Source organism: Tursiops truncatus, chromosome 16, assembly GCF_011762595.2.
Source record: "Tursiops truncatus isolate mTurTru1 chromosome 16, mTurTru1.mat.Y, whole genome shotgun sequence".
Classification (NCBI taxonomy): domain Eukaryota; kingdom Metazoa; phylum Chordata; class Mammalia; order Artiodactyla; family Delphinidae; genus Tursiops; species Tursiops truncatus.
In genome coordinates this window covers 40,858,632-40,873,567 of record NC_047049.1, presented here as the reverse complement: position 1 = coordinate 40,873,567, position 14,936 = coordinate 40,858,632, and the positions used below count along the sequence as shown (strand labels likewise).

At 34.6% G+C, this 14,936-nt stretch overlaps 1 protein-coding gene across 8 annotated transcripts in view; it reads left to right on the top strand.

The window, feature by feature from the left end:
* Positions 1-14,936, top strand: part of PCDH15 (protocadherin related 15) — a 727,135-nt gene that overhangs the window by 414,491 nt on the left and 297,708 nt on the right. For all 8 annotated transcript variants that reach the window (XM_033841882.2, XM_033841881.2, XM_073793727.1 and 5 more), the window contains one exon: positions 13,007-13,213. In XM_033841882.2, the coding sequence (XP_033697773.1) occupies positions 13,007-13,213 (207 nt within the window). The remainder of the gene's footprint in view (positions 1-13,006; positions 13,214-14,936) is intronic.

Genomic DNA, 14,936 nt, shown 5'->3' with positions numbered 1-14,936 from the left:
CTCCGCAACAGGAGAGGCCACAACAGTGAGAGGCCTGCGTACCGCAAAAAAAAAAAAAAAAAAGTGCTCAATACATATTTCTTGTAATGGCTTTCTCCCTGGCACAGTAAATCTTTTAAGGCTGCTGGATTTGGGTACTGCATCTTCATTGCATTTAAATACATATATTTGAAAGTGCCTGTATTTGATAGAATTTTATCCTGCCTCTGTCAGGAATAAAGGTGCAAGGAACTTGTCGAATAAATTCAATCCCTGGAAAAAAGCCATACCTATATTAAGACAGTTTAAAGCTATTTATGACTGTATTTAAACAAACAAACAAAAAATTCTCCTTCTAAGGAAAATATACATATTTTACACAGACAATGAGCCACAGAATTGAAACTGGTGAGCTTGAATAGTAGAGTTAATTTGCCAGTTCTCCTGGCGAGTTACTTTGCTTTAGTAATTTGAGAGTCACAGGACAACAGCGTGCAAGAAATGATTGAGGCCTACAAGAACAGTGACTACAGCCCTTGATCCTACACGTGAATCTCTAATGCCACAACCCTAGAAAATATTTGGCCTCTATTTGAATAATGATATCAATTTTACTTTACTGCTTAGGAATTCGGTGGGTAACTAGGATTCACTATCTTTAAGCCATATGACATTTCCTAGTTTTCAATTTGCCAAATCCTTTCTGAGTGCCTATTAAGTGCCTGATATTTTGCTTGGTGTTGAGGAGACAGAAATGTATGAAAGCTCTGCCTCAAGGAAGAGGTATGGAAAGTATGGAAATTGTACTTTTAGACATATTTCCCTTCCGATTTCTACATCTGTATTTCCAAGTACTGGCTGAATAACTACTCCTAGTATTTTCCAATTGCATCAAATTAACATAGTAAAGTATATACATCTGTTTGAAACCTCGGCTTCTTTCTTTCAATTGATAATATTACAATCAGCTTGTCACCCAAGCTAGGAGTTCCCAGTTCTTCTGAGACACCAGCTCCTGTATGGCCCTGTCCATTCACTTTTCAAGTCCTATCCAGATACATCTGGAATTTCTCTTGAATGTCTCCCCCAACTCTCCATGCCCACTGCAGTTCTCTAGGTTTCATCCTCAAGGCCCGTCATCTCACACAAGTGATCTCTAAGATTTTAGCCTCTTTTTCATGCATCCTGTCCATCTCCCCACATTGCCAATAGATATTGCTAACACAAAAAAATAGATCATGCTGCTCCATATTGCCTTTAAGCCAGTTGACAAATTGCCCACTACATGAAATTCCAACAGAAAACTTTGTTGATTTGAAAGATCAGGCATTAGGGGCGGACAGACACAGTAAGAAGTCACAGATCATTAGTCATCACTTCTCAAAATAAAAAGGATGGCATCCCCCATGAACATGAGAGAGCTATCAAAATTCATTAAATCTGTTAAGGAGAATGTGAAGTATAAGTTACTATCATTCTGCTCTGGTGTATGGATTGTCAGTTTATCAAAAAAAAAAGAGAGAGAGAGATACACACAAATAGAGAAATTAAAAGGAGAGAAGAAGGGCTTAGCTATTCCATTTGAGAAAGATTGAGTAGGATCTTCCAGTGAGCCAGGGTTATGATAAGAAAAAAAAATCACAGCTGATGTTGTCCAGCCATAGGAAGAAAGACAAATTCTATAAATGACATACTTTCATAATTCTGGAAATATTCTAGCCATATATGCCTCTCTCTATTCTTATGGATTCCCATTGAAGGAATAAAATACACATATCTCACATCTTAGTTCAGCAGTTAAGTGAAAAGTAAGCTCACTTCCTCTGCCCAATAGCAAGATCTATAAGGTAAGGAAGTTTAAGTCCATTAAGAGTGAAAGTCCTTTGAATGTTTTAGAGAAAATTATCCCACAGAAATTTCAGGTATTAGTTCTTATCAGTAATGAAACAACAATCCCTCCATTGATGTCTTAATGAATAATGCACTTTTAGAAGTCCACTGACATATTTGATACATTTGCTAGATGTTCATCTTTTAATTTTACGTTTTATTTTTTTCAGTTTAGTAGATTGTCACATAAAACATTACGTTTGTTTCTTCAAAAAGAACACTGTATCCTTTTGTTTACTCCTGCTTGTTCACATTTCTAAAACTTCTAAGTACTAGGCTAAATTAATTGACTATTATGACAATTATGGAAATTAATACAAGGAAAGAATATACGGTGTCCTCTTTTCTCATGTTGTTATTCATCCTGCTAGGTTAGTTAGAACAGAAATAGAATACAGCAGTTGAATATAGTGGCTGTCCAAATGTGTAAGATGACAAAAGACACAGAAGTGGTATTTTACTTGGCCTCTTTCCTTCTTCACAAGGTGACCTGCAACTGCTTGGAAGAAGGGAAGCAATTTATCCATTCTCATCACAGTCCCTTGATTTTGGCAAGGCCCTCTTGTCTGCAAAGGTCATTTTAAGAGTACAACAGCAAGTCTAAATATTGTAGAATGTTCACGTGAAAGACACTCTGAGCGGACCTTGCCATATCTCCCCACTACACACCCCTTCATACACAGAAACTACCTTAACCCTCCTACATGAATGTTCTCAAGTAACCTTTCTTCATAGGCTTCTTGGTTGTTGCATAGAAAATGAAATTAAAAGGGTATATCTAAAGACTTGAAAGCTAAACAGGTCTTTCCACTAGTTTTTTCTCAAGAACAGACTAGTACATAGGAAAAACTCCCATTCTCATTACCTTCCAGGCTCTGAAAAATAACCCACTTAGAGACAGACTTTTTTTGTATACTGATGATTTTTTGAAATTCAGATATTCCAGGATGGACTATTCCAGTCAACCAGTTCACAAAGGCACCTTAGGAGAGCGCTTTCTCCTAGTGGAGAGGATACTCTGTGGGAATGGAATCAGAATCCAGCATAGACATTTGCTGGATGAGGAAGTGAAGGGCAGGGCAAAATAAGGGGAATACAACATGAATTAGAAGCACTCCAGAAAAAAGTTACTACACCATCACGATCATAATTTTGTCTCTGGCTCACCGTGCTATTTATAGCCAAGATGATTCTCATGTTCAAACCACCAGCCAAATAGTGTGATATATCTGTGCTTGGCAGGAGTTTTCTGAATCTGTGGTCTCTCTGGGAGCAACTGGGTTTTTCTTTTTTAAATCATTCAAAATTGCCTTAGTCATTCTAGTGTCAGTTTACATCTCAAGCTTTAAGCACAGAGAAAGATTTTTATTATTGAAAAATATACAGAAGCTCCAAGGTTGCGGTACGTGGGCCTCTCACCACTGTGGCCTCTCCCACTGCGGAGCACAGGCTCCGGACGCGCAGGCTCAGCGGCCATGGCTCACAGGCCCAGCCGCTCCGCGGCATGTGGGATCCTCCTGGACCGGGGCACGAACCCGTGTCCCCTGTATCGGCAGGTGTACTCTCAACCACTGCACCACCAGGGAAGTCCGGTGGGCATATTCTTACATCAAATGAAGATAGAATGTACTTTAAAAATATTTTCTAGATGGGAAGTGTGTCAATATTATTTTGTTATCATATTATAAACCCCTTTGGGAGTGCATTGTTTATAGTCTGTCTAGTAAAGATTTCTTTTTTGTCAAACTGAAAATGTTTTTATTTCCAAACAGAAATGCACTCTTTCGCTATGCTTATGGCATTACAAACAAATCAGTTGTATAAGATACAAAACAATTCTTTGTTTTATCTGATAAATTATTTTATGGTTTTGCAAGTTCTTAAATATTTTTAGTAATTGTCATAAATAGGCTGTTGTCAGACTATGTATTCTTTAATTTTTAGAGTAGTAAAGTTTAAATAAATGAAGTTTCTGTAGGTTTTAAAGCAATATAATAGTATAACAAGGGTCTAGAAGCAATAGAATGCACTTATTTTAATTATTAATTAGTCGGCAATATTACTATGATCTTTGATCCAGGGAACACAGGCTTACCCCAGCCATCTCTCGCTAAGACGTTCCAAAAGAAAAATGTGTGTACAAAGAAGGGAAATGTAACCTTTTACAGTCACTGGGGCTTCAACCCCCAGCCCTTGTAGAGTTTAGAGAGCTGAACAGGATCCTGTGGAGAACTCCCGTATATAAGTGAGGTTCCTGCACTTTTACTTCCGACTCTCAGGTCCAAACTGAAATTTGAGACTTTACTTAAAGACTGAAAACAGTAACAGCTTGCATAAGAGGCTAGAAAAGAATTGACCTAAGGTGCTCCACCTTGGCTTTTTTTGAGTGTAACAGCTGCCTACAAACATGTGTGAGAGGAGTCAAAATGCTAGACAGCAGTTGATTCTCAAAGGGCTATTGATCGGACATGTTAGGATCATGTGATATGCTTGTTTTTGAAAGGAAGATTTTAGGGCTCTATGCACTGAATCAAGATGCCCATGTGATTTTCAGGGAACTTAAATTTGAGATATAGCCATATTTTAAAATCACTTGGGAACTTGGTAAGGCAGTATAAAATTAAAATAGTAATTAAAGAAACAGACAAATAAGTAAATAAATACATGTCAGAGGTCCTGATTGAGCCTACAGTTGTAGAAGTTTCCATAAAGATTAAATGAAGATTTTCCCTGTAGTACTTTTGCATCAGACACCAGAACTTTCGGTCTTATTTTCATTGGGGTATGGTGAAATGTGAGATAAAATTTATAGGTCCACATACACAAATGAATATCCCTAGATCTTATAGATCTTAAAGCCCTAACTTAGTCAACTAACCTAGTCAAAAACCTTACCAGTGTTCCCAGGTGGAGAACTGGATGGAAGGTTTTGTCAATATTCCCACTTCTTAGGTTTTCTTAAAAAACATGGAAGACTGTTATTTGAGAGCAACATTATCAGAAATATGTACATACATATGTGTGTGTGTGCATAGAATAATCCATAATTAAATTTCAATTAATTAAGAACAGTGAAATGTCAAGAAGATTTGATCTTGACCTATGAACAGTAGCAGACTGAATTTATTATGTGCAGAATATTCACATTTGTATACATGCAATCCTTTGTTATGCTACAATCATAAAACATTTTTAGTGGCACTCAGCCTGCCCATTTGATAGTAGTATTATACGTAGCATCAATTACCAGAAGCTAGCTAAGTCTGCTACATGACACCAGTGTTTTTTTGGATATACAGTACTGTCATGGAGGCTTACTGGTCATCTTTGCTAACCAGTAAGACTACAAAGAAAGATTTTCCAGAAATTCGAGTGTGGACATAGCTCAAGCATGAAGTAGCCAGACCCAGAAGGGTGTCTTTCAAAGTACTCACATTATAACCACCCAAGGAGTTTGATAAAAAGGGAGATTTCTTATCCCTGTCCAAGATATATGAATCAGAATCTTTGTGGGGAGCATGTGGGAATATGCTTTATAATAGGCTTTCCTGCTGAGTCTTATGTAAACTAAAGTTTGAGAACCACTGCCCTATCTGGTGGCCATAATTTTTGAAAGTTACCTGTCATTTACTACTGGTATATAGAGAAATGGCTTTGCCATTTGTTTTCCTTCCCTCCTCCTTTCATCCACACTTTGTTCCTTGTTTCTCTTCTCCCCTCCCCTTGCCTCCCCCCATCCCCCTTCCTTCCTAAGGTATCCGATGTTTGTGAAAATTGGTCAAACAGGTCCTAAGAACTAGAGATTAAAGACTATAGTTTAATAGGAGAGACAGGCAAGAAAACTGGCAAATACAAAAGTATGTCAATGCACTATAAGAGTGTACTCAGTCAGAACCTTGCTAAAGTAATCAATTTGCCTCAGTCTGACAAGAAAATGTGTCTAAGTCATACGCTAAGTGAAAAACAAAGCAAATCAGAGCAAACATCTCTTTGTTTAAACCACTGCCCATTTTAAAAACCTCGCCGTATCTAAAAATATATATCAGCTTATTTATGTATGTATTATATGGAAATGTTGATAAATTCTGGAAGACTGTAGATCACCTATTCACAGCCCTCATTCCTATTAACAGGGAACCACAATTGGTGAGTGAGGAGGATAGGTTGTGGCCCTTTATATATCTTTATATGACTGGCAGGAATGCATATCAATACCAATTATCTGTAGGTAAGCTTGCTTAGATATGAAAAACCTTTAAAATGCACAAATAAAGATGGCGTTCACATAACTTAAGGTGTTCATGTTATACATTCACAAAAATTTATTTCTGCTTCATTTTAATGTCCAAAACAACCCCTCCGTAAATATCTATAAAATGGGGATTAAAATCATGGCACATTCATTTTATTTGTAGAAAATATTTATGTAAAGCAAAGATATACATAGCCTATTGAAATTGAAAATACACAAAATTCACAACAAGCCTATTTTTGAATTCTTCCATATATCAGGAACTGATCAAACATTTAGCAATGTACGAAACAGACAAATTTACAGTGTTTACCCTCTCATAGAATTTAAAGGTCTGGTGAAGAATGATTCTCAGACATTTGTTTCAATAAAGGGTTAGGTTTACAGATGCATAGAGAAAGGACATTTGTTTTTTACATACAATATAATTCCATTTTTATTTTTAAATATTATAAATATAGGAAAAATGCAAAATTATCAGAATTATCAAGACTAAAGTGTGGTTTTACCTTTTTAATTGCAACGTTTAATTTACACTTTAAAATAAAACTACAATTAATTAGATTAACATAAGACTTGTTTTTTTCTTCTAAAGTTTGCTGACATGAAATATTTCTTGGAGTACAAAATCCATTGATTATATATTATCAAATGAGAAGATGGAAACACAAATTATTAATTTTTAAAAAACTTTTAAATTCTTTCCCCATCTATCACTCCAAGCAGGAGATTTTCTTTAAACTATTTTTAATAACAGTAATACAACTAACAGTTATTGAGTAAGACATTTTCTTGCAAGGCATTTTTTGTAAGTATTTTGAATATATTGTATCACACAGTTGAATGTATTTGAATTGAATTTGAATGTATTGTTATCACACAATCAAGATGTCTTGTAAATTGTCATTTACTGTGATTAAGGGAGGGTAAGGGACTTAACAGGTGTTGTGAAGTTGGTTAGATATAGACTGGGAGACAAATACCACTCTGCTAAGCCACCTTTTCATTACAGCATCATTTGCTTTTGCAGTAGTGTGTGACTTTCTTACCAAAAGAACATTTATTCATTCAGTACTTATTGACAGACTATTCAATGTTAGCTACTACAATAAGCCTGGAAAGTCAACATTAACAGAATTGTCACACATCCGTGATATCTTGAAAGTTATATTCTAGTGGAATAATTCTGACAATAAATTACAAGTATAATAAACAAATTTTGAAATATTTTATCTGTTAAGTGCTATAAAAAAAGCAAATTACATTGTGAATTCCAGTGCTGGGGATATAATTTAAATGAGGTGGTCAGTGTAGGCCATGTGAAAAAAGATATGTAATTCATGTGGACATTTGTGGGAATAACATCTGAGGTAGAGGGAACAGCCAATGCAAAGGTTTTGAGGTAAGAATATGCCTGATTTTTAGTGGAACAGCATATAGTATGGTCAGAGCATATTTAGTGAGAAGGAGAATATGATAAAAGCAGTAAGAGGTCAGATCCTGTAGACTTGAGTCAAATTGGAAATCACTGAGAGGTTTTAATGAGAGAAGTGACTTGATCTGACTAATATTTAACAAAATCACTGAGCTGCACATAAAAGAATGGGCTACTGGCAAGGGTAGAAGCTGATGGAGAAGTTTAAATCATCCAGGTGGCAGATGATAGTGGGTTGGCCCCTACCAGAGTGGTAATAGTGGAGGAGGTGAGAAGTAGTTAGATCCTGCATATATTTTGAAGTTATAGTCAATAAAATTTCCTCATAGATTAGATGTGAAGTGTGAAAAGAACCAAGGAGTAAAGATGACTCCAAGATTCTTGGCCTGGGCAACTGGAAGAATGGAGCTGCTATTAAAGTGGGAAAGACTGTTTGTGGAATAGGTTTGTGAGGTGGGAGATGAGAATTTCATTTTTTCAGAGGTTACATTTGAAATGTTTATTAGATATCAGGTATCTAATAAACATATCATTTAATAGTTATTTTAAAATAATTATTACTGTAGTTACCTAATAACTATAATAATTAGATAATAACTATCTTTATAGTTATTCTTTAAGCAGAGTTATTACATATACAGTTTTATATAGATTCTGGACTCTCAGAGCTCCAAGCTGGAGATAGAAATTGGGAGTCATTATGTTACTGACATTTAAAAAAAATTTTTATTGGAGTATAGTTGCTTTACAATGTTGTGTTAGTTTCTGCTGTACAGCAAAGTGAATCAGTTATGCATATACATATATCCCCTCTTTTTTAGATTTCCTTCCCATTTAGGTCACCATAGAGCATTGAGTAGAGTTCCCTGTGCTCTACAGTAGGTTCTCATTAATTATCTATTTTATACATAGTAGTGTATATATGTCAATTCTAATCTCCCAATTCATCCCACCCCCTCCCTTCCCCCCTTGGTATCCATAACTTTGTTCTCTTTAAATATAAGTTCATCTGTACCATTTTTCCAGATTCCACATATAAGTGATATTATACAATATTTGTTTTTCTATTTCTGACTTCACTCTGTATGACAATCTCTAGGTCTATCTACATCTCTGCAAATGGCACTATTTCATTCCTTTTTATGGCTGAGTAATATTCCATTGTATATATGTACCACATCTTCATTGTGCGTTCCTCTATTGATGGACACTTAGGTTGCTTCCATGTCCTGGCTATTGTCAGTAGTGCTGCAATGAACACTGTGGTGCATATATCTTTTTGAATTATGTTTTTCTTCAGGTATATGCCCAGGAGTGAGATTGCTGGGTCATATGGTAGTTCTATTTTTAGTTTTTTGAGGAACCTCCATACTGTTCTACATAGTGGCTGTACCAATTTATATTCCCACCAACAGTGTAGGAGGATTCCCTTTTCTCCACATCATCTCCAGCGTTTATTGTTTGCAGATTTTTTAATGATGGCCATTCTGACCAGTGTGAGATGATACCTCACTGTAGTTTTGATTTGCATTTCTCTAATAATTACTGATGTTGAGCATATTTTCATGCATTTGTTGGCCATCTGTATATCTTCTTTGGAGAAATGTCTATTTAGGGTTAGTTACTGAGATTTTTAAAACCATGAGATTAGACTAGATTAGCAAGGAAGTGAGTAAGAGGAAGAGAAGATGACTAAGACCTGACTCCAGGGCCACCCCAATTTTAAGTTGGAGAAGAAAGGAGAAACCAGAAAATTAGAATGAGAAGAAATGGATAGTAGTATTGGAAGAAAACCAAGAGAGAGTGTTGTCTTGAAAGACTAGTGAATAATGTTTTAAATGCTGAAGGTAGGTTAAGTAAGATATGGATTAAAAATAAATATTGCGTTTAGCATTGTAGGAATTACTGGTAATTTTGACAAGAACAGCTGTATTTGAGTGGTGGGGCAAAAGCCTAACTGATGTGGCCTTAGGAAAAATTGGAAAGAATGAGTGTAGACAAAAGCAAACACAAAAATGTAAAAGGTGGGCACTATAGATGCATAATAAATAATTCCTGACTTTCCAGGAAAATAGTTATTTATTTCTTCTTTCCTAGAATGTATTTAAATGTCTTGATAATCTTTCCTATTTTCTTTCTTCCCCCTAAATTGTATCTACTTTAAAGGGTTCATACTAGAGATCATGGAATTTATTACATTGCTTGCCACAAGCCAGTAGGACAGAAGTTAGTCTGTATTCTCCGTCCTCTGGTTCAAGGAGCTAAGAGGTTATCAATATTTGCTTGCCTTAATATTGAAAATGGAGTAGCTTGTTTCTTTTAATGTTTTGCTCTCCGAAGTAACTAAATAGTATATTTTGTATACTTCTCCCATTTTGGCTTTAGTTTTACTTTGGTCTCATTACTGAAAATGGGACTCATGCCCAGAAATTCTCCAAGCAAAACCTGGCTTTTAAATATAATGTTTAATTTGTAACTACAGACTTTGTAGATATAAATAAAGTTGTCTTATGGGATTAGATGATTTTTTAAATACTACCTTATTTCACTTGACCTGCTTTTTTATGCTTCTCATCTCATTTACTAGCAACTACAGGGGAACAGAATAAGTAAGACTTTTGAGAATTCCTATTTATATTATACAGAAGAGAGGATTGGATGATAGTTTCGTGTATGAACCTTCTAAAGAGAAAAGCATGATAATTTGTTTTAAGTGACATATTTTATCTCTAATTCAATCTGGATTATCTACTTTACTAATTTTCTTTCCTGCCACTAATTTTTCCCATCAATCTTAAATTTGGATGTTCATTTGCGTTCTCTAAATTAGAGAATCATGTGGTGAATTTCCCTGTATAGGCTGTCGTAAATCAGGAGACCTGAGTCTGGGGCCCTACTCTGTCTGTGACTTACATGTGGTATGGCCTTAAACATAAAACTGACGTTTTTATTTTTGCATAAACACAAAAGTATATGTTTTCATATTTAGAGGGGCAAAATAGCATAGAGATTAAGAATGTGAACTTTGGGGACAGATACGTGGTTAGCACATACAAAACACCCCAAAGAGGACAAAATATGTAGTAGCAATCCAAAAATATTACTCATATTAACAACAAACTAATGTTAGAGAAATAATAGAGCCTTTACATGTTATTTTTAAAGATATGGGCAAATCAACTGTTTCCATAGATCTAATTTGAGTTTTCTTTCTCTTTTTGTTGGATCACTTTGTTTCCATCATGCAAATAATACATGTTTTTCTGGCTTCCCAACTTGCAGTAAAAATTAACAACATATGAGCTGAATGTAAAATAAAAGCTTCTTTCATTGTTACACAATTTGCTTTTTGTTTTCCTCTCACCATCCATAAATTGCGTGTGTTTATTGGAGGAAGGGGACAAATGATAAAATCTGTGACTTTTCATAGCATTATTAGTATGTCCAGGACATAACATAATGACTTTCAGAACAATTAGATACAAAATAAAGGGAGAGAGAAAAAGTCCTGTTCAAAATGACTAGCATGTGTGAACTGTTCCTGATTCAATTAGATCCAGGTCATTGGGCTGGAGCCCGTTATGGACCAATTACTTTCCTACAGTGAAAGATGATGTTTTCTAGTCATGGACTGTACCTTTTCCCCTGGTCAACTGTGTCCAGAAAGCCTGCTGTATGTCACAGAGGGGACTCCTAGAAGAACATCCATGTCTCAGCACAAATTAATCACAACCACTGGATACAGAAACAGCTTATCCATGCTGATGGTCAGGAGCACATATGGTTATGAGTGAAGGATACAAAGTTACAGAAAAGGCTACACATTATTCCAGGACTGTTGTCTTTAATGCAGAGCAGGGGCTCATAAACATTTTGTACCATTAACCACTCTAGCAATCTGTTCTCAGATGAAAATTTAAATGCATAAAATAAACTATATAACATTATAAAGGAAATCTAATATATTGAAATAGTTATCAAAATATTTAAAAAACAAAGATAAGTAGTTTTTTTCTAAATAATGCTTTATATAATATTATTTAACAATGGGTTTATTAATTACCATAATTTCAGTGCAGTAATTAGCATAAATTATATTTCAAAATTTTTTTTAGTATTACTAATAACATGAAGTGATTTTTCTTGGTGCAAACTCACTGGTTCTGCCAAACATTACTGTGATTTGTCACATACCCTCTCAATTGATAGAAAAAAAAACTAAATTGATAGAAAAAAACTAAATTGATAGAAAAAAAACTAAATTACTAAGTTACTAAATTACTAAAAATTACAACTAGAAAAAAGTGAAAAATTATCTTCCAGAAGCCCAATAATGAACAATCAGAGATATCTATCTGAACTGCTTATAAACCTTCATGGCCAAATGTCACTGCTTCATGTAGGAAAGCACTCCAGGATTTAAAATAAAATATTTAACTTTTAGTTGATTTCAAAATACAACTATTGCAGCAATGGGGGAACATATCAATTAAAAAATGACAGATTTTGAATCTATTTTTATATATATATATATATATATATATACTATTGAATTATGTTAATGATTTATTCTAAAGTTTGGAAGAGATTTTCTAGAAATCAGTTGTGATAAAATCTTCCCTTAAATAAAATTTTTGGATTGCTACACAATAAGATGCATTTTTTAAAAAACAGAACGTCAAGAGTTGGTGTTAAGGGTTGGTGTTCACCCATTCATAGCATGACCATGTGGAGATTTCCTAAGAAAATTTATTGGAAATATAAATTGTCATCAAATTTTTAAACTGAATGGGAGGAAAAAAACAAGAAAATAAACATACTCCTAATACAGGAATATTAATTTTACTCGAATAACATATTTATGGTTAAATAATGTTTACATTTCTATTTCTACTAAAAATAATTTATTGACATTTTCTCTGTCCCATATAAGAGTCTTTAGAGGACTTTTTGTGGGCAACAAATGTAGCTTTAATCTATTAATTATATGTAGAATTATGAGTTATTTGGGGATTTAATTACGTGGAACAAGAAGATGTGGAAGAGGCAAAAATAAACACTGCATTATTTGAGTTATGAATATTTGTCTCTGTTTTTTATTTAAATATTTTATCAGTAATTCACTCAAATATCTTCCCTTCTCAGTTTTCTATCTAAATGTATTTAAGTGCTGTTATTTTTTCTAATAATATGCCATGACAGATACAAAAGTTTATTGCAATGATTTTTTTTTCTTGAAATATACACTGGGTTTGAGACAGGAAAGCAAAAATTGATGAAGCCTCTCTGGACTTTTATTTCCTCATGTTTTCTAAGGGTCCTTTACTTTAAAGTAGTTCTTTCTGTAATGATACCAGATTAAAAGAGAATTCCTACATATAGTATGAAAAATAGCACCCCGAAAGGATTCCATAACATACAATGTTTTAATCTTTTATATTCTTTTTTAGGCTGAACAGGACAATGGTCATCCTCTTCCTGCTTTTGCCAGTCTGCATATTGAAATACTGGATGTAAACAATCAGAGCCCATATTTCACAATGCCCAGTTATCAAGGCTATATTCTGGAATCTGCCCCAGTGGGAGCAACTATTTCTGACAGTATGAATTTGACCAGCCCTCTAAGAATTGTAGTTCTGGACAAGGATGTAGAAGATGTAAGTTAAATATAATTTTTGCTCTTATTTTGCTAACACATCTCTTGTTATATTTATGCCAGTGGGAGATATTACAAAGACATGGTTGCATGAGCTATAGAATAGAGAAAAAAGTCAGTATAAATGAAAGTCTTAGGGTTGTAATTTAATTCCATATCAAGGTTATTATAAAAAAAGTAAATTTGAATTTAGCAACTGTTCTTTTTCAGTTTACAGATATTCAGTATAAGGAAGAAAATGTTTCACTTGCAGTTTGCTAAAGTACGAGGGCAGTCTTTTTAATTAACATTGGCTTTAAACTATGTAATACTAATAGGAAAAAATAATGGCATTACACAATAAGTATAAAAATCATGAAGGTAGCTCTGAAGTGTGATTTGGGGGACTTTTCTGACATTATGTTATTAAAGAAAACACATTTTGGGGCAGCTGACCCGCTCACACTTTTGCCAATGGCTATGTTGATGCTAACACTCTTCCACTCCACACATCATTGTCCTCTGTTCTTATGGTACTGACACTCACTAAAGGAGTGGCAAATTGTCCAGATTGGGCAGATCAGAGTATTTTACCTCCTTAGCTAGAGTGATTGCTCCAAAGAGTGGACAGAAAATTTTTACCAGTCCAGTCAAAGTCCTCCCAGGAATTGAACGGAAAACAAAATTGGAGCTGGAGGACCTTGGCATCATGTATTAAAGAAGTGGAAATGAATCTGAAGCCATTGTAACCAAGTTTGCTGACATCATAGAGAAGGCCCATTGTCATTGGGAGAGAATGAAGCCTGACAGAGACATACAGAGAGGAGTCCTACCGAGTCCCAATTTTTTAGGCTGGAATATCCCCAGATCTATATGAATCCCTAAAGATTTTCCTTTTAGTCTCTGACCTAGCACAGTATTTCCCCAAATATCTTTTTTTGTTTTAACATACGTTAAGTCTGATTTCTGTCACTTGCAACTTACAAAGTCCTGACCCAGAAATGTCTCCCATTTCGATAGCATCTGATAAAACTTTGTGATCGTGGAAATACTCTGTAGCTATTCTGTCCAGCACAGTAGCCACTAAGCCTGTGTGGCTATGGAGCACTTGAAATGTAACTAGACTGAAAACATAATTTTAACATTTTGTTTAATTTGAATTATTTTAAATGTGAATGGTCACATGTCGCTAATTAGACAGCACAGCTCTAGAACATCCCCCAAAATTTCATTACATGGGATTTTGTCATCAGTTTAGTAAATTACAAGGGCACTTCCAGATTTTTTTTTTTTCTTTCTGGAAAAATTTTGTAACCCTTAGCAGAGGCTGTGATAACTCTTGTGTGCACTCCACTTCTCACCAGGTGTTTTATTTTACTCTTTATATCTTTCTCTGCTTTCTATTTTTTTCCTCATCCTACCTTTTTTGCCCTTCTTAGTCTCTCCCATTTTCTTTCATCATGTGTTTTAACAACAGCTAATTCACACTGAGTTCTTAATACCTTCCAGATAATATAGTAAATGCTTTATCTTGCATTAATTCCCTTAAATTTCACAGCAAACATAATAGATGCAATTTTACATATTGCAGAAAGGGAAATTTAAATGCAATTTAAGTGCCTTAAATTTGAAGCAATTTTAAATGCCTTACTCTGATCACAGAATTAGTAAATGGTAGAGTTAGACCTTGAGCCAAGGTCTAATGGAAATAACGTCATTGATTTTAATCACTAGTCTAGATAGCC